The 23,726-nt window shown below is 39.7% G+C and overlaps 1 protein-coding gene across 4 annotated transcripts in view; it reads right to left on the reverse strand.

The window, feature by feature from the left end:
- LOC125453817 (lactase/phlorizin hydrolase-like) overlaps positions 1–23,726 on the reverse strand; it is a 60,932-nt gene that overhangs the window by 31,727 nt on the left and 5,479 nt on the right. For all 4 annotated transcript variants that reach the window (XM_048533799.2, XM_059647430.1, XM_048533800.2 and 1 more), the window contains 7 exons: positions 19,353–19,409; positions 17,473–17,544; positions 13,936–14,050; positions 13,447–13,546; positions 6,880–8,252; positions 3,945–5,501; positions 2,361–2,629 (listed from right to left, as the gene is read on the reverse strand). In XM_048533799.2, coding sequence (XP_048389756.1) covers positions 2,361–2,629; positions 3,945–5,501; positions 6,880–8,252; positions 13,447–13,546; positions 13,936–14,050; positions 17,473–17,544; positions 19,353–19,409 — 3,543 coding nt within the window. The remainder of the gene's footprint in view (positions 1–2,360; positions 2,630–3,944; positions 5,502–6,879; positions 8,253–13,446; positions 13,547–13,935; positions 14,051–17,472; positions 17,545–19,352; positions 19,410–23,726) is intronic.

Below are 23,726 nucleotides of genomic sequence, written 5' to 3' on the forward strand. Positions count from 1 at the left end.
TAAGATAAATTTTTACCAGTAACATTCTCTTCATGATGGTGTTCTGAATTTTACAAGGAATTCTTAATAAAATAATGTGACATGGCACCACTGTTGTCCTTACTGCTTTCTATTGCTTATGTTGAATCTGCATTGAAGCAACAAGCCCGAATTGCCAAGCAATTGCTGAATTTAGGTAAATTGATATAATTTGATTGGGAAAGACAAACTACTTGTTTCAAGGATAGCTTGTCAGTGTTTTTGCTAAATTATGGAAATAATTTCTATAGAATTTCACTCTCTTTATAAGTGAGACAGAGCTTTGTTGCCACATGCACTTGAATGAGCATAGTGAGAAATTTGCAATGTTGCTGCTTACATGTCAGGATAGGCTCAAGATACTCATGCACAGATACTTAAGTATTTGGTTCAAAATTGAAAGAATACTTCATAAAAGTCCAGAGTGTCTGTACCCACCAGCTATCAATATTCACACTTTGGAAAAGGTGAATTTACTAGATATTGCCAAGAAAGTCAGTGGTAGGACTGTACCACAAGTTATAATGTTCCACACAAACAGGTACAATCAGTCAGTGAGTGTGACATGCACTTTTAGTCTTAAATTTTTTCTTTCATTTGAGCAGGGTTTGTCATGTAGGTTAGGGCAGTGTGCATCAAGTGCTTTCATAGCCACTTCATCTGCAGTGCTAGTAGACTAGTGCAGATATCTTCCTTTTACAACAGCTTATGTATGTTGTCAATGATGTTGGAGTTACTCGATGTTATTGTTGCAAACAGCCAGTGACATGACTGACAAATATAGTTGATATAAAGATTGCAGATCACAATTTTCTGAAGAAAACAACACAACTGTTACAAACAAGTAGGAGCTGAATTACAGCAATGGATGACAGTATAGATAATGCTATATAATAGATAATGTTAGGGGCACAATTTCAAAATAAGAAGTCTCCTGTTTCAGATTAAAATGAGGAGGAATTTCTTCTCTCAAGGGTCTGATAATCTTTAGAATTATCTACCTCAGAGATCAGTAGAGGCTGGGTTATTGAGTGTTTTGAGGTTTACTGGACACATTTCTAATCAACAAGAGCGTCAAGGCATAGTTAGCAAGCAAGTAGTCTTAAGGCAGCAATCAAATCACCTATGACCTTATTGAACGGCAGAGGAGGTCCAAGGGCCTGATGGCCTATGTCTGCTCTTATTTCTTATGATTTTATAAACTTATAGTAACAATGGTGTGACATTTGGGAAGTCAGACTGTAATATCGCATGGCTCACCAACATAGGAATTAGAACAGTTCTATACATATTAGTCTAGTGGTAATGATAGCAATACTATTGGTGTTCCAAGTAATTCTTCCAATGTTTCAGAGTCAGCACATGAATGCACAAATAATACAGACATCTACATATTGCTATTGTTGATTTCATACTTTTCCAGAAGGTGTGATGTTGAGGTCCCCCAGTGTGAAATCCCAGAAAAACTTCTCATACTGTTAATACTGTCATAAAAATGTTTCAAAAAGTTACACCTTGTTGAATGAAACATAACCAGTTTTTAACAGAACACTAGCCTCATAATTAAACATATTTACTCAGTCTGATAAAACTAAATTTATATTCAAAATTGAAAATGTCTCTACTATGATGAAAAATTCCATGCTGTATATAGTTCTTTACAAGTTTGTTATAACATTTCGCCATCTATTTTAAACGACTCAATCAGTTATGCCACTATCTGAAAGTTGAAATTGAAAGTGAAGGGCTTCAGTGCTTGTACTTTCCTGGCTGCTGCCTGTGAGAACAGCAAGCACAGTAAGCATCCATCACTGTTGCTGAACGTCTGGAGATCCCTTTTGAAATCACTGGTGACGGCGATATCCAAGTCATTTTTCTCCCAAATTTTCTTTGCTTTGTAAATGTACTAGAACATAGAACATAGAACAGTACAACACAGTACAGGCCCTTTGGCCCACGATGATGTGCCGACCTAGCATCTTACTAAGATCAAACTACCCTGCATACCCTACATTTTACTATCTTCCATATGCCTATCCAAGAGTCGTTTAAAAGTCTCTGAAGTATCTGACTCCACTACCACTGCCGGCAGCACATTCCACACGCCCACCACTCTCTGTGTGAAGAACCTACCTCTGACATCTCCCTTATTCTTGATGTTCAGATATTTTATTTCACAGTGTGGTTAGTAGAAATGGTGGCCAATTTCTGATTAAAACCCGTAGAAAATAAACATAAACATGTATTATTTCTATGCATAAACACTATAATCAAGGTAAAAATATCAATTATGTGGCACAAGTCTGTAAAACTCGAAGTATGCAACTAGTTTAAAAACTAACCTGATAGGCAGCAGTAGCTGCACTCCATGCAAAATCCTTTGGAAATTCTCCATAAATGAATTCATCTTCTTTCCGAGGTGGGAAGCCATTGCCATGAATTATTTCTGTAAAATAATGTGCTGACCTCTTTGGAGTTCTTTGTCTGTTAGGATCTTTGAAATTTACATGATGCAGTCCAAACTGAAAACTATAACCATTGACCCATTCGAAACTGTCCAGAAGGGATGTAGCTGTGTATCCTTTAAGGTTAACATTATCCAACTTGTAAGCTGCAATTTTTAAAAATAGAGTACAAAGAATTCCAGGTGACTTGGTTCATAATTGTTATCTTTCATTGCATAAACTATTAAGTAGTTCAATGTTATTCTCTTTGACTGTATTTTCAGTACAATATTTCTGTAAATGAGTTTGCAGATAAAGCAGCATATAACTAAAACATTAATAATATTTAAAGAAAACCTTTCGTGGAGCAGAGACAGTAAGTTTGACATTTACTGAACTGTAACCAACTTTCTTCCTGCTGTGACCCTTCTTATCTTTGTCCTTCTCAGCTCTCTCTTTTGATTCCATCATTTCTATATCTTATGTGTTTTAATTAAAATAGAAAAGACTTCAAATTAGCTGAAGCATGAGCAAAAGTAACTAGAGGTCATTCCTTCCTGAAGAAATCCAGATATTTCTGTAATCCCTGGATTGTCAGAGACTGAGGGGTGACCTTGTAGAGGTTTATAAAATCATGAAGGGCATGGATTATAAATAGACAAAGTCTCTTCCCCAGGGTCAGGGAGTCCAAAACTAGACAGCAAAGGTTAAGGTGAGGAGGAAAGATATAAAAGGGACCGAAGGGGCAACTTTTTCACACATAGGGTGCTGCATGTATGGAATAAGCTGCCAGAGGAAATGGTGGAGACCAGGACAATCACAGCATTTAAAAGCCATCCGGAGAGGTATATGAAAAGGAAGTTTTTAGAGGGACTTGGACCAAATGCTGGTAAATGGGTTTAGATTTATATAGGATATCCAGTTGGCATGGACGAGTTGGACAGAAAGATTTGTTTTGTGCTGCGTGTCCTTATGATTCTATCACTCTTTTAATTTTGGATGAGAGGACTAGCTGAACTAGTTCAAAAGTTGGGATCAGAAACAAAGTTGCTGGAGAAGCTCAGCAGGTCTGGCAGCGTCCGTGAAGGTAATAAACAGAGTTAAGGTCTAGGCCCGAAACGTCAGCTTTTGTGCTCCTGAGATGCTGCTTGGCCTGCTGTGTTCATCCAGCCTCACATTTTATTATCTTGGAATCTCCAGCATCTGCAGTTCCCATTATCTCTTAAATTTTCGGGTCCGGTTTTGTTCTGAGCGCTGTTGTCCACCTGAGGAAGGGTCACCATACCTGAAACATAAACTCTGTTTTATGCCTCACAAATGCTGCTAGACCTGCTGAGCTTCTCCAGTAATTTTGTTTTTGCTCCTGGTTTACAGCATCCGCGATTCTTTCGGTTTTTTTAAGTTTAAGAGTTAGAATTGTTACAAGCGCCCTCAATAAACACTTCCTGTACTATTTGTACATGAAAAATAGAAACAAATAACCTTTTAGAGCCTCATTGATATACGTTTTGTAGAAGAATATTCTGTCAGTATCATCCACAGTGGAAATCGGTTTTGTAGCTACTCCATTTCCAGTTATGTAAATAGGGGGATTGCTATACTCCTCTTTGATCCAGTTCAGAAGTCTTCTGAGCCCCCAGGCTGCAGCCCTGAACTTCTTAATAGCTGATGTTGGCCATCCTGGGTCAAATCCTTCAGCTGTGTCTCGATCATATTCATAAGAAAATGATTTCAGTTTGGCAATATTATGACTTACAATTTTCGTGGTGTATGTAGTGAGACAAAAAACATCTGCAGTACCACGGATAAAATTTTTCTCCTGCTCTGTAAACTGAGGAAGCCTTGAAGCTGACAGATGTTGCAGTTCACTCTTGTTTCCAACCTGCCATTTCATTGCCTCGGGATAATCACCATTTTTAAAAATGGGGTGTGCAAACCAGCCCAAAGTAAACTGCAGGTAGCGATCAGCTGCAGCCACATCCCGGAGATTATTAAATATCTTGGGTTCTGCCCAGTCTGCATTAAGGCTGATGGAAATTAAGCCTTTCTGAGTACTCCTGTATTTATCATCATATGTGTGAAAAGCTTTGGCATGAGCTTTTAGCACTACATGTGCTACTCTGTATGGAAGATGACCTGGTTCATTTAAAGCTGGGGGAAAGGAGCTTGTGCCATATCCTTCCCAACTGAATACAGAGGGTTCGTTAAATGTGATCCAGAACCTAACCCTATCACCAAAAGTTTTGAAGCAGTAATCAGCGTATGTATTGAACAAGCCAATCAATTCTTCTTTTTCCCAGCCTCCAATATCTTGAAGAGCCTGAGGTAAATCCCAGTGGTAAAGTGTTACCCTTGGTGTAATGTTGCTGGCAAGGAGGCCATCAATTAGCTTGTTATAGTAATTGACACCAGCTAAGTTCAATGATTCAATACTGCCATTAGAGAAAATACGAGGCCATGAAATAGAAAAGTGGTAAGTTTGAACTCTCAGTGCTCGAAGCATGAAAAGATCTTCATCAATTTTGTTGTAACTATCACATGCAACATCTCCTGTATGACTTTTCAAGACCATATTAGGTGTGTGTGTGAAATTGTCCCATATACTAGGTCCTTTTCCGTCAGCATTCCACCCTCCTTCGATCTGATAAGCTGAAGAGGATGCACTCCACACAAATCCTTCTGGGAATGTGTCATAAAAAAATGTATCCCTTTCCATGTCCTCCTGGCCTGAAAACTTCTCCCACACAATCTTAGCTTTAGAAGGTACTTCAGATGCAGGCAAAGCAGTTAATTTTTTAACATTATTGTTGTGAACAGTGGTCTGAATTAAGTATTTCAAAGAACGATTAACAAAACCGTTATTCTTGATTATTTGTGTGTAAAGATATGCTGATTCCTTTGGCGTTCTAGGTCTGTTAGAATCTTCAAAATTCACGTAATGGAGTCCAAATCGATGGTTGTACCCTTGTGGACCTTCAAAACTATCCATTAATGACCGTAGTGTAAATGCCTTCACATTGACATTATCTGTGATAGAAGCTGGTGGAATGCAAAGGTAAAGTGATGTTAAATATGTTTGCAGCAAATATATGCAACTAGCAAATTATGTGAGGCTATCGATCAACCAGTTTTAAAGTCATTATTCAGCTTTGCAACATGTTTTACCTTTAAATCTTCATTAATTTTGCAAAAATAGTTATGATAAATAAGTAAAGGTTAAAATACCAGTAGCTCTCTATTTTTGTCATGTGATTCATATCATTACTTTCTTGCCAAACTCATAATCATCACAATGCTTGTTTTTTGCCAACAAGCCCTATTGAAACTGTATGGCATTTCTGCAGTACATCTAAGAAAATCTGTTTTCAGCAACTTCTCTCAAAATGTGCTATATACAGTAATTTACTATTTGCTTCAACTTTGTGCTTAAACATTAATTAAAATAGCTAAGGAAATTGTATTATGGCAGGAATAGTAGATTAGGTGTGTGTCACATAACTACCAAATTAGCAAACCACTTTTTGAACCTTTATCAATATGATATGAGACAGGTGGCACAGTGGCTCAGTGGTTAGCACTGCTGCCTCACAGCGCCAGGAACCCGTGTTTGATTCCACCCTTGCGCGACTCTTTGTGTGGAGCTTGCATATTCTCCCCGTGTCAGCATGGGTTTCCTCTGGGTGCTCCAGTTCCCTCCTACAGCCCAAAGATGTGCAAATTAGACAGATTGGCCATGTTAAATTGCTCACAGTGTTCAGAGATGTATAGATTAGGTGGGTCATAGGGGGTTGGGTCTAGGTAGGATGCTCTGAGGGTCAGTGTGGACTTGTTGGGGCTGGATGGCCTGTTTCCACACTGTAGGGATTCTATGAATGATAGTCGAGGCTTAATGGAATCTTCAATCATCACTGTTGTACTATTTTGATTGAGGGCATATTAAGAAATCTGTGCGCTTTTGTTTTCTTAGTAATGGCTTGGCACTGTGATAAGTGTATTACAATAGTTGTCACCTTGCTGGATCAGACCACATACAAGGAACTGGGATAGACTAGATTGTAGGTTGCAATATGGTTTACAAGATCAATACACCATAGTGTGGAAGATAGTAGGTTAATTTCTTAATAATTTAGATTATGACACCTTTGGAATGAGTGCTTCAGTACTGAATAAACAGATGAATATTTATCAATAGATTATTTGTACATATCATACATCGATATTGAATCTGTAATTGCAATACAAGGTCTTTTTTTATTTAAGAAAACAGGGTATATTGTTGATGGTATCCTGCAATACAATGGTCAAATGATATTAAAGCAGAAATGACTGGCTGAATAATTTATGGATAATTAGCATTATATGTTACTTACATGTTATTCCTAAATTATCTATAATGACAGAAGGAATATATATTTACCCTTTAGTGCTTCATTAATGTAGGCAGCAATACTCTCTATCCTTATGGTGTCATTTATGATATCAAGGCCATCATATTCTGTTGGAATTCCATGCCCTGTTATGTAAATCGGAATGCTGGTACCCGTATACTCATGGGTAACAAAATTTAGTAACCTTCGTAAGCCCCAGGGCACAATGTATATCCAGGGTGATACAGTTGAGCGCCATGAATTGTCAACCTGTGGAAAAAAGTCTCCAATACGGTTGTAATCTGAAACGCATACTTTATTGGTGGTAGAATTGATTAGTCGAGAGGTGTAGTGACTGAGTCCAAAAAAATCTGAAGTTCCATTTATGTATTGTTTTTCCTTTTCTGTAAATGATGGAAAATGGACAGGGGCAGAAGGACATTCCTGATTATATTTTTTTATCTGAGCTTTTAAGGTTTCTGGATAGTCACCATTAACAAAGATTGGATGAGCAAACCAGCCCAACATAAACTGCAGGTATCGATCAGCTGTTTGAACATCTTCTGGCTTATTAGGAGATTTAGGTTCTGCCCAGTCTGAATTCAAAGCTATTCCTACTTGACCATGCTGCTGAGAGCGGTAGTTATTATTGTAAATGTGCCAAACATTGGCATGGGCCTTGATTACAGAATGGGCCACCTTATAGGATGCATTAGTTGGATCACTGATTCCGGGTGCATGCTGTCCTGTGCCATAGCCAGCATAACTAACTACCCAGGGCTCATTAAATGTGATCCAGTACTTCACACGGTCTCCAAAGGTAGCGAAACAAAAATCTGCATAATCACTAAATGCTTTTATGATGTTCTCATTCTGCCATCCACCAATATCTTGCAAAGCTTGGGGAAGATCCCAATGATATAGAGTTACCATTGGTTGAATGTTGGACTCCAACAGACTGTCAATTAACTTGTTGTAATAGTCTATTCCATCTTGGTTCGGTTTAGTCCAATTGCCTGTCGGGAAAATTCTAGACCATGATAAGGAGAACTTATAAGAGTTAATTTGTAAACCTCTCATTAAGTAAACATCATAATCAATTTTATGGAAGCTATCACAGGCAATATCTGCCGTCTGGTTTTTTTCCACTTTTCCCTCATGTGCAAACCTGTCCCAAATATTTTCTCCTTTCCCCTGTTCGGCCCAGCCTCCCTCAATTTTAAATGAGGCAGTAGCTGTGCTCCATAGAAAAGTGCTGGGAAAAGTACCAATCAGGAAGGAGTCCCTCTCTGCATTTGATTGTACAGAAAACTTTTCCCAAACAGTCTGATAAGCTGAAAGGCGAGATCTTCCATGAAACTGGATATCACTGTTATGTTCTGCCAGCTCATCTTCACTTCCTTCTTCCATTGGAGAAAAGTTGCTGAAAACGTGAGATAAAAGAAAGGTTAAACCACTTAAGAAATCCTGTTAACGCAAAACACTGAGCTTCACTATTTCAGTAAAGCGAGGATAATGCCTAGATTTGGATCAGAAGGCATGGAAGACTTACAGCCCAAACTTTCATAGCTACTGCTCCTCCTCAGATATCTGCCCAATTAGAGCAGGAGCATATGCCAACCCAAATCACAGCTGGGATGGGGCAAGACAATATTAAAATATTTGACTGGGCAGGCAATCACAGTTATTTTGCTCCAACTGCCCCTCAGAAAATCAGAACTCAATCTGCAGATCTGAGGATGGAAGCTGGAGGTCCTTAACAGATTAAAGATAGAATTCTTGCAACAACAGCTTCAATTTAGATTAGATTACCTAGAGTGTAGAAACAGGCCCTTTGGCCAAACAAGTTCACACCGCCTCTTGAAGCATCCCACCCAGACCAATCCCCCTAAAACACACACACCCCAACACACTATGGGCAATTTAGCATGGCCAATCCACCTAACCTGCACATCTTTGGACTGTGGAAGGAAACCGGAGCACCCGGAGGAAACCCACACAGACACCGGGAGAATGTGCAAACTCCACACAGACAGTCGCCTGAGGCAGGAATCGAACCTGGGTCCCTGGCGCTGTGAGGCTGCAGTGCTAACCACTGAGCCACCATGCCGCCACAAATTTATAAAGCGTCTTTGTCACAGAAAATATCTCTAGATACTTTGCTGAGATATACGATAACAAAAATGAATGCCAAGCTACAAAATTGAACAAAAATTAGATCAGAGCTGCTGTAAGGAAATTATTTAGTGCACAGAGGTAGATATTTGATGGGTTATTTTTGTGAGGGAATCCCGGGGCGTGGGCCTATATAGCAACAACACGCAAACGAGAGTTTAGTTTATATATCATGTTGAATGTGATAATATTGCACTGTGAGCTTCACAAGAGTATTATAAAGCAAAATTTGATCTTGACTTACATTTGAATGAGTGGGGTGGATGGCCAAAGGCTTGGTAAAAGAGGTAGGTTTTAAGAAGTGTTTTAAAGGAGGAATGTGAGGTGAGGAGAAGCGAAGAGGTTTAGTAGGGTATGGACCTTAGCAGCTGAAGGCAAAGACACCAATGACGGCATGATTAAAATCAGGAATGCTCAAGAGGCCAAAATTAGAGGAACAAAAGTCTTTGAGAGTTGTTAGGGTGGCGATGTTTATGAAAGCGTGGAGATGGCGATGGTGGGGGTGGTACTGTAGAATGATGTGAAAATAAGATCAAGAAATTTTCAAAGTTGAGACATTGATGGGTGATTGGAAAGCGATAAGGTCACAGTCAATAGATTTTTGGATGGCCTCAAGTTTATACAAGGTAGAATTTGGGAAGCTAGCCAGGAGTGCATTGGGATATTTAAGGGTCAGTGTAACAAAAGGATAGATGAAGGATTCAGTCACTGCAACAGGTACAAAATTAGATGACAAGAAGTAGGCCACCTTGGTGGTGCTGTGAAAATATGCTTGAAGGTGCTTCTCAGGGTCAAAAGTGACACCAAGTTGAAGATGAACCAAAGCTGATGAAGGACAGAAAGAAGTACAAGATGCGAAAATCAGATGAGATATGGTAGAATAGTTTGGTTTAAACTAGTATGGCAGGGGGGTGGGAACCTGAGCTGTATACCAGAGGTGAGCGTTGATGCAGGTGAGGCAGTAGCAAGAGGTAGACCAGCTAGTGGGAAGGATTTTCCTGGGAAGGAACCAAGGGATCGGTTAAAGTGTGTTTGCTTTAATGCAAGGAGTATCAGGAATAAAAGTGATGAACTTAGAGCATGGATCAGTACCTGGTGCTATGATGTTGTGGCCATAACAGAGACATGGGTTTCTCATGGGCTGGAATGGTTGCTGGATATTCCAGGGTTTAGAACATTTAAAAAGAATAGGGAGGGGGGAAAAAGAGGAGGGGGTGTAGCACTACTAATCAGAGAGGGTATCACAGCTACAGAAGCTTCCATTGTCGAGGAAGATCTGCCTACTGAGTCAGTATGGGTGGAAATTAGGAACAGCAAGGGAGTAGTCACCTCGTTAGGGGTTTACTACAGGCCCCCCAATAGCAGCAGGGAGATTGTAGAAAGCATAGGTCGACAGATTTTGGAAAAGTGTGGACGCAGTAGGGTTGTTGTAATGGGTGACTTTAACTTTCCTAATATTGATTGGAACCTCCTTCGAGCAGAAGATTTGAATGGAGCTGTTTTTGTAAGGTGTGTTCAGGAGGGTTTCCTAACGCAGTACGTTGACAGGCCGACGAGGGGAGAGGCCATTCTAGACTTGGTGCTCGGAAACGAGCCGGGGCAGGTATCAGATCTTGTGGTGGGAGAGCATTTTGGTGATAGTGACCATAACACTCTCTCATTCTACATAGCTATGGAGAAGGAGAGGATTAGGCAGAATGGGAGGATATTTAATTGGGGAAGAGGAAACTATGATGCGATTAGACACGAGTTAGGAAGCATGGACTGGGAGCAGTTGTTCCATGGTAAGGGAACTATAGACATGTGGAGATGGTTTAAGGAACAGTTGTTGGGAGTGATGAGTAAATATGTCCCTCTGAGACAGGCAAGACGGGGTAAGATAAAGGAACCTTGGATGACGAGAGCGGTGGAGCTTCTAGTGAAAAGGAAGAAGGTAGCTTACATAAGGTGGAGGAAGCTAGGGTCAAGTTCAGCTAGAGAGGATTACATGCAGGCAAGGAAGGAGCTCAAAAATGGTCTGAGGAGAGCCAGGAGGGGGCACGAGAAAGGCTTGGCAGAAGGAATCCGGGAAAACACAAAGGCATTTTACACTTACGTGAGGAATAAGAGAATGGTCAAAGAAAGAGTAGGGCCGATCAGGGATAGCATAGGGAACTTGTGTGTGGAGCCTGAGGAGGTAGGGGAAGCCCTAAATGAGTTTTTTGCTTCTGTCTTTACGAAAGAAACGACCTGTGTAGTGAATGAAACCTTTGAAGAGCAGGTGTGCATGCTGGAATGGATAGAGATAGAGGAAGCTGATGTACTGAAAATTTTGTCAAACATTAAGATTGACAAGTCGCCAGGCCCGGATCAGATTTGTCCTCGGCTGCTTTGGGAAGCGAGAAATGCAATTGCTTCGCCACTTGCGAAGATCTTTGCATCCTCGCTCTCCACTGGAGTCGTACCTGAGGACTGGAGAGAGGCAAATGTAATTCCTCTCTTCAAGAAAGGAAATAGGGAAATCCCCGGCAATTATAGACCGGTAAGTCTCACGTCTGTCGTCTGCAAGGTGTTAGAAAGGATTCTGAGGGATAAGATTTATGACCATCTGGAAGAGCATGGCTTGATCAAATACAGTCAACACGGCTTTGTGAGGGGTAGGTCATGCCTTACAAACCTTATCGAGTTTTTTGAGGATGTGACTAGTAAGGTTGATGAGGGTCAAGCTGTGGATGTGGTGTATATGGACTTCAGTAAGGCATTTGATAAGGTTCCCCACGGAAGGCTCATTCAGAAGGTCAGGAGGAATGGGATACAGGGGAACTTAGCTGCTTGGATACAGAATTGGCTGGCCAACAGAAGACAGCGAGTGGTAGTAGAAGGAAAATATTCTGCCTGGAAGTCAGTGGTGAGTGGGGTTCCACAGGGCTCTGTCCTTGGGCCTCTACTGTTTGTAATTTTTATTAATGACTTGGACGAGGGAATTGAAGGATGGGTCAGCAAGTTTGCAGACGACACAAAGGTCGGAGGTGTCGTTGACAGTGTAGAGGGCTGTTGTAGGCTGCAGCGGGACATTGACAGGATGCAGAGATGGGCTGAGAGGTGGCAGATGGAGTTCAACCTGGATAAATGCGAGGTGATGCAGTTTGGAAGGTCGAATTTGAAAGCTGAGTACAGGATTAAGGATAGGATTCTTGGCAGCGTGGAGGAACAGAGGGATCTTGGTGTGCAGATACATAGATCCCTTAAAATGGCCACCCAAGTGGACAGGGTTGTTAAGAAAGCATATGGTGTTTTGGCTTTCATTAACAGGGGGATTAAGTTTAAGAGTCGTGAGATCTTGTTGCAGCTCTATAAAACTTTGGTTAGACCGCACTTGGAATACTGCGTCCAGTTCTGGGCGCCCTATTATAGGAAAGATGTGGATGCTTTGGAGAGGGTTCAGAGGAGGTTTACCAGGATGCTGCCTGGACTGGAGGGCTTATCTTATGAAGAGAGGTTGACTGAGCTTGGTCTCTTTTCATTGGAGAAAAGGAGGAGGAGAGGGGACCTAATTGAGGTATACAAGATAATGAGAGGCATAGATAGAGTTGATAGCCAGAGACTATTTCCCAGGGCAGAAATGGCTAGCACGAGGGGTCATAGTTTTAAGCTGGTTGGTGGAAAGTATAGAGGGGATGTCAGAGGCAGGTTCTTTACGCAGAGAGTTGTGAGAGCATGGAATGCGTTGCCAGCAGCAGTTGTGGAAGCAAGGTCATTGGGGTCATTTAAGAGACTGCTGGACATGCATATGGTCACAGAAATTTGAGGGTGCATCCATGAGGATCAATGGTCGGCACAACATTGTGGGCTGAAGGGCCTGTTCTGTGCTGTACTGTTCTATGTTCTATGTTCTATGTTCTAGTTGTTGGGCTGGAGGAGTTTGTGGAGATAGGAACCAAAGAGGGCGTAGAAGCATTTAAGTAAGGATGAGGTCTTGAACATGAAAATGCTGGTGTGTTGAGGTAAATTTAGGTCAGCAGGAAGAGGGATAAGTGAGTGAAACTTGCTGCGGTTTAAGATTTGAGAATCAAAGTTTTACACAAGCTGATGTTTTATACAAACTGATGTTTATGGAGGCTAAGGGATGAGATAAGGGAGAGAGCACAGAAATTGTTAACTCCAGAGGCTGCAAAGATACAAATTTGGGTTTCAGTTGCCGAAAGGCTGAAATAGGGATGAAAACACTAATTCAGGCACATACCAATTTCTACGTCAACCAGTTTTACATGTTTTTAAAAGTAGAATTTGTTTGCTTGTAATGTTGTGAATCAATCACAGAAACTTTTGCCCTGGCTAAGGTGCGAAGCACAATTTCACTTAACACTAACAAGATTTTTCAAAATTCCATAAATTTATTTTCATTTACAAAGAAATTTCCAACATAATCATGTGGATTTTAAAATATTTTATAATTTAATTACCTTTCATTATCCAAGTTGCTTCTTTGATAATGAAGTGGCAAATGGTCCAGGAAGTGACTAACATCATAGCCAATCACTGACACTTCATTATTACTTAGAGCTTTCAGTGAGAGAAAAAAAAGTTAAGAATTGAACTTACAACACTTTGAACAGAGATATGCAATACTTACTAAGACATAAATAAAACTCTATTTAGGATATTATATAACACTATTTATTAGATTGTTGGTTGTTAACAAAGGGTGAAATTGCCCCTGCCCAGGGCCACCAGTAAAATGCACCTAAAAGCAAAAAAAGTGTGTACAATCATTTCAATATACACGTAGATCAATATAATATGATTTGCTTTCTTAAAGCACACGTGTAGACAAATATGTGACTTGGATTGGAATGGAGTAGGTAGTGGTATTGGGGTTTAGGGGTTGTGCAGAGTCACAAAGGAGGCTTGAGTTGCCATCATGTCCAGGAAGTTGAAGAACCTTCACTTACCTTTTACAACTTCAGTGAACTTAGCTCTGTTATACTCTGTGCTGCCTACGGCTGGCACAGCACATTGTGAAAAGTCTAAGCTAAAGATCAAAATCTGTAAATGTTTGTTGATGCTCTGAAAAGTGAAAAAATAAATTACTATTACTATATTTACTTGCCCATTGCTTAGCAAACTGATCCATTGAAATCTGAATTGCAAAATATTTTCCAAGATGTCAATGAAGTTAAAAACATATGTTATTGTGTACAATAGATTCTATGCTACATACTTGTGTCAAGATAAACTTTTATGACTGTTAAGTCCAACCTTGGTCACAATGTACATAAAAGGCTCTAAACTCGGGAGATTTGAAGTTATATTATCTGGGATGCCAATGCCATTAAAACAGGACAGTGATGACAGAATAAAAACCGAAAGAAAAAAACCGAAAGAACTGCGGATGCTGTAAATCAGAAACAAGAACAAAGTTGCTGGAAAATCTCAACAGGTCTGGCATCATCTGTGAAGGAAAAAACAGAGTTAACGTTTCTGAACTTCAGCAGGCCTGAAATGTTAACTCTGTTTTATCCCTTCACAAGCACTGCCAGACCTGCTGAGCTTTTCCAGCAACTTTGTTTTTGTTCCACTTATGACAGAATGTCTGTCAGTCAGAGGAGCTGAATGTCTTCATGGTGATGATAGCTTTTCGACACAAATTTACACTTAAAAGTTTGAAGAAGTGCTGAATGCATTTATCCACATTTTGGTAGATCCATTATGACACCACAAACAAGAGGCAGATATCCTGCGTTATATATTTAGGGCGGCACGGTGGCTCAGTGGTTAGCACTGCTGCCTCACAGCACCAGGGACCTGGGTTTGATTCCAGACTTGGGTCACTGTCTGTGTGGAGCTTGCACATTCTCCCCGTGTCTGTGTGGGTTTCCTCTGCGTGCTCCAGTTTCCTCCCACATTCCAAAGATGTGCAGGGTAGGTGGATTGGCCATGTTAAATTGCTCAAAGTGCCCAGGGATGTTTTGGTTAGGCATGGAGAATGGTCTAGCTGGGATGTTCTTCAGTGGGGCGGTGTGGACTTGTTGGGCTGAATGGCCTGTTTCCACACTGTAGGGATTCTATGTTTATAACCTGTCTCTATGTCACAGTCATGCCAGGCAACTCCTGGCTCCCAACAACCAGCAATTTTAAATGCCTCAGGTAGGGGAATACAGATACATTTCAATTGAATGCATCATTGCCTTTCTGCAGTCCCTTCTGGAGTAATTGATTGCAGTAGGGAAACCGCGAAATTTAAAACTGACAGCCTTCCCAATTCTGTAGAAGTCTTGGACTGATGCTGGTGCCCAGGCAAGGCTGTCTCAGCTGAAAAAGATTGCTGCACCACAGATGGCATGAGCATCTGTCCAAAATACCCTCTTCTCACTCATCTTGGTAAGTGGGCCGGGGTCAGGATTAGGATCAAGCTGCAAACAATAGTTGTGCAGAACCAAAACTTCATGACTATTCTGAACATGTGAAATCTCTGGAAATTTAACATTACGGACATTAAAAAAAAAACTACAGCCTGAAGTGGTCCTCAGGTTTATTCATAAATATTACAAGATTTTACCAGTGGTCACTAATGCATGAAAGAGGCGTTGAGACAGTTTCAACAACTGTCTGCACTGTGACTGGCTCAGTTATTGCATCAGGTTCTGAATAAGGCAGTTGTTCAAATACAAAAGCCTTAAAAACTGTCAAAGTAGGTTTAACTACTGAAAGCGTTGAGTAGTACTGAGTAAAATCAGTTGGGACCTTCACATAAATTTGATTATCTAGTTCCTTGAGATTGAAAGGTTGTGTGAAGAAGACTAAGTTTGACATATACATATGCACACACAACAACAGAAGTAGAAATTCCTGGAGAAACTGAGCAGGTCTGTCGGCATCAGTGGAGAAAAGGTGGAGTTAATGTTTTGAGTCCACTGATCCTTCTTCAGAAGTATTCTGATGAGGAATCACTGGACACAAAACATTAACTCCACTTTTTCCCACAAATGCTGCCAGACCTGCTAAGTTTCACTAGCAATTTCAGCTTTTGTTTCAGATCTCCAGAATCCGAAGTTCTTTATTCTATGTTATTTAGATTAGAATATAGATTGTAGACCTTTACTTTGTTTGGTCGGTACTTTTTATTTTATATCAGTACATTTAGAATGCTTACAACCAATTTTTATCAATTTCCACTAATAAAGATACATTATTTGTGATGAAAAATACTTTCCCCCAATTTCTGGAAAATGATCTGAAGGTTTTATAAACCAATAGCTGAATCTTCCCTGTTTTTTTGTTTATGAGACCTAACCTGTTTTCCTGCACCATCATCTTGAACCCACCTCATTTACAAGCTATCACACCCCCGTGGTAGCCCTCTCATCACATGCTAGTCCAATTCTTCTGCTTGCTGTAGCCAGAAGGACTGACCTCTGCTAGGGTTTCCTGAGATATACTAGAAATACACAAGTGCTGGGGCCACATTTAAAAGGATATTGTACACGCAGTCTAATGTTCAGTTTTGCAAATTTTTGGCTGTTGTTGTGCTACTCTCCAATTACAACTCACTGTGTATTTGATGTTAAGAATGATTACATAATGTTTGCATTTCTTTGTTTGCAAGAAATCATATATTTTCATGTTAATGACAAAATATGGAATAACAATTTTTGAATTCCATCAGCTAATTGTAATATCTGAAACATCCATGGACTGAAATACTTTTTAGAAGGGAACAAACATTGACTGGAAATGACTCAGCAAATTACTGATTATACAGGTTAGCCAAGATTAGGAAATCATTGTTGAATAAACCAAATGATCTGAACTGAGATTGACATTGTATCAGAAGGTACCAAAGCCAGTCCAACAGTCATTCATGAAGGAATCCTGTTTCTGCTGTTTTGACTTAAACCTGTATGATTAGTTTCACATACTGGAGATGAAAGACTTCATCAAGCTTGGAAACATTGAACTCAGGCATAGAAATGCACACATTAGCTTGCATTGCATGGAATTGCTTTTGGTACAACTAGGGAGATTGTGACTGCAGAACTGGAGATACATCTCTCTGTCACTCTCTCTCTCTCTCTCTCTCCCCCCCCCTCCCCCCCACAGTCTGCCTCTCAAAAGATAGAGTACATGGTGACTGCTCAACTTTGAAAGAAACATGCAGACATTGAGAAAGTAGCAAGATCTGCAATATTTGCTACTGTCGAAGATACTAGACATTAATTAAGCAACAGTGGTCTAAGTTAAACCATCTTTGTAGCCAAGGTTAGCAGATAATAAAATTGCTCTTTCTTTTACTCAACAAAATCTTGAAATTGTCTCTTACTGATACAATAAACTTTGAGTAACTACATTTTTATGAGAAAGAGGTACAGCTGCATGCTAAAAAAAAGTGCAATCTTTTTTACAGCCAACCAAGGCAATTGAAAAGCAATGAGCCAATTAACCCTTGCTCAACCCACCATAACAATATTTTTATTTCAAATGAACGGTACCTTCACTTTTGCCAGTTTTTCTGATACGGAATCTCTATTTGCTTTTAAGGTTTCATCCCTTAAGGAGTCAATCTGGAAGAACAAAGATTTCTGATCTGTTACTGGGCAGAAAATTCTATTACAAAATTATCAGATGTTAAGGTTTTGTGTTAACCATGTGCAGAAAATCTCCTACCAATTCAGTTTTACACTTTATTTTAACAGACATTCCAAATCTCAAAATTATAATTTTAAAGGTAAATTTCAACTGGATTCATTTATTTCCGCTGTGGTTAGAATTGAGTTTGCTTTACATGTAAATAAAGTTCCTGATGCTTGGATTTTATAATAGTAGCATATAGATGGGCTACAAAAAAAAAACAATGTCAGACAATTATTCTGGAACAGTGTTGTAATTCAGTATGTGTTAGCGAGAAGGGACATTCTGGCATGTTAATGGAAAATTAATTTTAAGTGTGATGGTTTATGTCAGGTAGGGTATACATTGAAGATCATTAATTTTTTTTATTCATGATAATCAAGAATTGGCTACAGCTTAGAACTCTCAGAAAGTGGAAGCTTTTAGCATAGTTTGGAGGAGACCTGACTGGGGTCTCTCCTATAAAGAAGTATCGGATAGTTCAGGGAAAGCACAATACTTGAGTGAAAATGTGTGGAAATGAGTGGAACTTCCAAACCAGGAAAGAAACCTGCAGGTTATGAAAACCTGACAATATCAAAGCTGTTTGCTTTGTGAGTATCCATTTAGGAAGACTTCACAGTTTACAAGAAAGTATTGGTTGGTGAGAATCAATGGCTAGCACGAGGGGTCATAGTTTTAAGCTGGTTGGTGGAAAGTATAGAGGGGATGTCAGAGGCAGGTTCTTTACGCAGAGAGTTGTGAGAGCATGGAATGCGTTGCCAGCAGCAGTTGTGGAAGCAAGGTCATTGGGGTCATTTAAGAGACTGCTGGACATGCATATGGTCACAGAAATTTGAGGGTGCATCCATGAGGATCAATGGTCGGCACAACATTGTGGGCTGAAGGGCCTGTTCTGTGCTGTACTGTTCTATGTTCTATGTTCTATGTTCTAATTACATTGAACCTAAAGATTGTTGCAGAGTGGTAAGTTCTTTGGATTTGTGTATCTCAGTTCTAATGGGTTTGTTGCAAAACAGGAAGGGATTTTGTTTGGATATGCATTTTAAAGACTTTTCACATTGTTTCACATATGTTGATTATTTTAGTTTTCACATTTTGCGTAGTAAACTTCTGTTCTGTTGTTAACAAATCTCTTCAGCCTTGTGTGACCATGTTTCAGTGGTTGACGCCATGTTAACTTAAATAAGAAAAACACATGTGATCCATCAAGCCAGGTTTTTTCTGGAATCTGATTTGTCCGCTAGTACCATCAGCTGGGATCATTGTATTGTATGAATCTTGCCTGACGTTGAGCCCATTGTCAGAGTACAGAGAGAGTGTTTGACTGGTTAACTGCATTTGGAAGAATGGAAAATCTAACGAGCCGATGCCATGCACAAAATCTCACAGTCACTAGTTAGGTTAGTGGAGAAACACTGATGACTGTTAATGCCAATGATATGAAGCACCCTATATATTTGACCAGAGGTGGAAGCCTAACATTTTGAGAAATAAATGTTGAATTAATTGTTTCCAACTGAAATATTCCCTATATTCTAAGTTTATATAACATTTACCATTTAAGGTATTTTCTTCATGATATCTAAAATGAATTTAAATTCATCTTTATGTCTTGGTGAATATCCAAGTATTTGTGAAAAGAAATATATCTTTGTTACCTTAGAAGGTATTTTATCTATAAATAAATATTCAAGTATCATTATTTACTTTTTTTTCTGTATGACGCCTTACATCTTACCTTATGATTTGATAAGCAATCATCTGATACAGCAACAGCAATCAAATCCATCATTCCCTGTAAATGGAAACAAAGTAAGTTACTATCCAATTTCTAAATATACTTAATTCTTCCTGAAGCTCCCATCTACACTTTTATAACTCCTTCCAAAAGACTTATGATGCAATAATCATTGTCAAGCCCAGATGAAGCAAACATTATTTGATTGAAAAATCATAATTTTTTAAAGAGTTTACACCTTCCACATTTCACTTGAAATAGAGTGCATGGAGTGGATGTTATGAGAATTAGAGAGTCACAATGACACACAACTGGGAGTTTCCCATGGAAGATGTGAATTTGGAGTTCAGGCTGTGTCAGAGTCACTGTCTCACCTCTAACTCCATGTTGCCAAAATTTTGAGATCCCCACAGCCTAAAAGACATGTCTGCCATCCAATTATGAAGATCTGAGATGGAAAAAAGGGTTGATTGCTAAACGGGCAGATGAAAAATCTCATCTTTGCACCTATTCACTCCAAGTTAAAGCAGACAGGATAGGAGACCCACCTCCTGGGTCCCCATGGAGAAATGTCCAGGATGTGGACAAAAAGGTGTGACAACCAAGGAGAAATATAGCAAAAAAAAACTATTGTTCCCCAAAGATTTTGTTTAATTCCAAAAAGCGTCAAGGCTTTGTGTTCCTTTTTATTGTTTATGAATGTATATGTTGCAATCATAAATTAACCACATTGTGAGCTAAAATGATAATCTTAAATGGGTTGTTAGTATAATTCGCAGTATATTCATGATTATTCAATAAGTGATGGCAAATTACAGAGTCACGTTCAAAATTATATGTTACATTCTGAGTCTTAAAACATCTACTGGTAGAGTGTGATCAATACTTAGTCTTTTGCAAATTACCAGAGGGACATGCTGTTTGATATGATCAATTTGTTATTGGAACATACAGCCTGCATATCTGGCAGACTGAGCCATTTGTTCACTATGCAGACTTGATGCCAAAATGAAGCACATTAAATGTACTCTGATCAGAACACTGCTTATCATGTATCACGCATACATATGAATGGGCACATTTTGTCCCTAACGTGTGCATTCTACCTCAAACTGCCCTTCAGGAGCAAGGTTCTTCAATAATTTGAGTAACAGCTGAAGCTAGCCTTAAAAAGCTGCCAGAACACAGAAACAATACATCAGATTTTTTATTTTCAAATTGCTGCGAACAAGCATAAGATAGATTCTGCCTACCACTTGAATTTTGGTGCTAGTGTGATGTTTTCTGATGCATTTTCCAGAGCAATGTCCTAAACAATCAGCATCAATTAGCCAACCAATCAGCACCTTTTCCTTAAGAAATATAAACTACTGCACCCTCTGATGTTGGGCATTCTTGCATCTGTCCTGATGAATACAGGATGAAAATTTTCAATATCATGCCTCTTTTTTCTCAGCAATATGCATTTTCTGGATTAATTAAAATGTAGTTGTGTTTATGTCACCTTAACTGTAAATGAACTCACAAAGTGCGATCACAAATTGTGCATATTACCCAACATATCATGAAAATAGCACCTGTCAGTGATCTGCTAATAAAATCAAGATACAAACAATTGTCTTAGTTTTCCTGCCAGTTAGGAGTGAAACTAAAAGATGGGACCTCACAGATAGTAACCTCAGGATTTCTACCAATGCCAGGTGCTAGCCAGAGTAAGAATGGCAGGATAGCTAAGACGAATACATGTCTTGAAGAATGATGCAGGAGGGAGCGATTCACATTCCTGGGACTTTGGAACTGGTTCTGGGGGAGGTGGGACCAGCACAAACCAGATGATCTTCACCTGGCCAACACTGGAACCAATGTCCTACGGGGACTGTTTGCTGGTGCTATTGGTGAGGATTTAAGCTAACATGGCCAGGGGATGGGAAGCAATGCAAGAAGTCGGAGAGAAGTGGGGACAGAAACAAAGGACAGTAAGGGAAAAAGTGAAAGTAGAAGGCAGAGAAACCAAAGACAGAAATCAAAAAGGGCCACATTTCACAATAATTCTAATGGGCAATAAATGTCAAAAAGAAAGCCTGAATACTCTGTGTCTCTATGTGAGGAGCATTTTTAATAAGGTGGATGAATTAACTATGCAAATAGTGACAAATGGATATGATGTAATTGGGATCACAGAAACCAGGCTCCAGGGTGACCAAAGATGGGAACTCAATGTCCAGGATTATTTAATTTTCAAGAAAAGTAAAGGGAGGTAGGGTAGTGTTGGTGGTTAAGAAGGCGACTAACACAATAGTAAGGGAGGACATTAGCTTGGGCATTGTGGAATCAGTATGGGTGAAGCTGTGGAATTCCAAAGGAAAAAAGACATTAGTAGGAGTTGTGTACAGACCACCAAACAGTAGTCGCTGGGGACTGCATCAGACATGAAATTAGTGATGCATGCAGTAAGAGTACAGCAGTTATTATGGGTGACTTCAATCTACATATTAACTGGACTAACCAAACTGGTAGCAATGCGATGGAGGATCATTTTTTGGAGCGTGTGAAGGATGGTTTCCTCAACAATGTGTTGATGAACAATGAAAGACCAAGCCATCCTAGACTAGGTATTGTGTAATGAGAGATGATCAATTAGCAACTTTATGATGTGAGATCCTTTGGGAAAGAGTGACCATAACATGGTAGAATTCTTCATTAAGATGGAGAGTGACACAATTAAATCTGAAACCAGTGCCCTGAACTTAAAGAAAGCTAACTTTTACAGTATGCAGCATGCAATGGCTCGGATAAACTGGCCAAAGATACTTTAAGGGGTTGACAGTGGATAGGCAATGGCAGATATTTGAAGAACACATGGATGAACTTCAACCATTGTATATCCCCGTCCGGTATAACAGTAAAATGGGGAAGGTAGCTCAACCATGCTTAACAAGGGAAATCAGGAACAGTGTTAAAGCCTAAGAGGACGCATATGAATTGGCTAGAAAAAGCAGCAAACCCAAGGATTGGGAGAAATTTAAAATTTAGCAGAGGAGAATAAAGGGTTTATTTCAGAAAGGGAAATAAGAATATGGAAGTAAGCTTGTGGAAAACATATTAACTGACTATAAAAGCTTCTATAGATATGTGAAGAGAAAAAGTCAGGTGAAGACAAATGTAGGTCCCCTGCAATTAGAATCTGGTGAACTCATAATGAATAATAAAGAGATGGCAGACCAGTTGAACAAATACTTTGGATCTGTCTTCACTAAGGAAGACATAAATAATCTTCAGGAAATGCTAGGGAACAGGGGTCAAGCATGGAGGAAGAACTGAAGAAGATCCTTATTAATCAGCAAATGGTATAGGGGAAATTGATGGGATTAAAACCTGATAAAGTGCCCAGGACCTGATGCTCTGCATCCCAGAGTACTTAAGGAAGTGGCTCTAAATGTAGCGGATGCATTGGTGATCATTTTTCAGCATTCTGTAGACTCTGGAAGAGTTCCAGTGAACAGGAGGGTGGCTAAAGTAACTCCACTCTTTTAAAAAGCAGGGAGAGAGAAAACGAGCAATTATAAGTCGGTTACCTGACATTGGTGGTGGGGAAAAGCTGGAGTTAATCATTAAGAATGTAATAACTGAGCATTTGGAAAGCAGTGACAGAATTGGTCCAAGTCAGTATGGATTCACTAAATGGAAATTATGCCTGACAAATCTTCTGGAATTTTTTGAGGATGTGACCAGTAGAGTAGACAGTGCTCAATCAGTAGATATTAAGTATCTGGATTTTCAAAAGGCCTTTGACATGGTTCCACACAGGAAATTAGAAAGCAAAATTAAAGCTCATGGTATCGGAGGTAATGTATTGCCGTAAATAGAGAACTGGTTGGCAGACAGGCAGCAGAGAGTTGGAATCAACAGGTCCTTTAAAGAGTCGCAGGCAGGCAGTGATAAGTGGGGTGCGACAGGGTTTAGTGCTGGGACCTCAGCTGTTCACAATATACACTAATGATTCAGATGAAGGAATTGAATGCCATATCTCCACATTTGCAGATGACACTAAGCTGGATGGTAGTGTGTGCTGTGAGGAGGATGCTAAGAGGCTGCAGGGTGACTTGGACACTGGCTGAATGGGCAAACACTTGGCAAATGTAATATAATGTGGATAAATGTGAGGTTAACCACTTTGGTAGCAAAAACAGGAAGGCTGATTATTATCTGAATGGTGGCAGTTTAGGAGAATGTGAGATGCAATGAGATCTGGATGCCATGGTGGAACAGTTGCTGAAGGTTGGCATGAAGGTGCAGCAGGGAGTGAGGAAAGCTAATGGCATGTTGGCCTTCACAGTGAGAGGATTTGAGTATTGTAGTAAGGATGTCTTGCTG

Source organism: Stegostoma tigrinum, chromosome 7 (assembly GCF_030684315.1).
Source record: "Stegostoma tigrinum isolate sSteTig4 chromosome 7, sSteTig4.hap1, whole genome shotgun sequence".
Taxonomy (NCBI): Eukaryota; Metazoa; Chordata; class Chondrichthyes; order Orectolobiformes; family Stegostomatidae; genus Stegostoma; species Stegostoma tigrinum.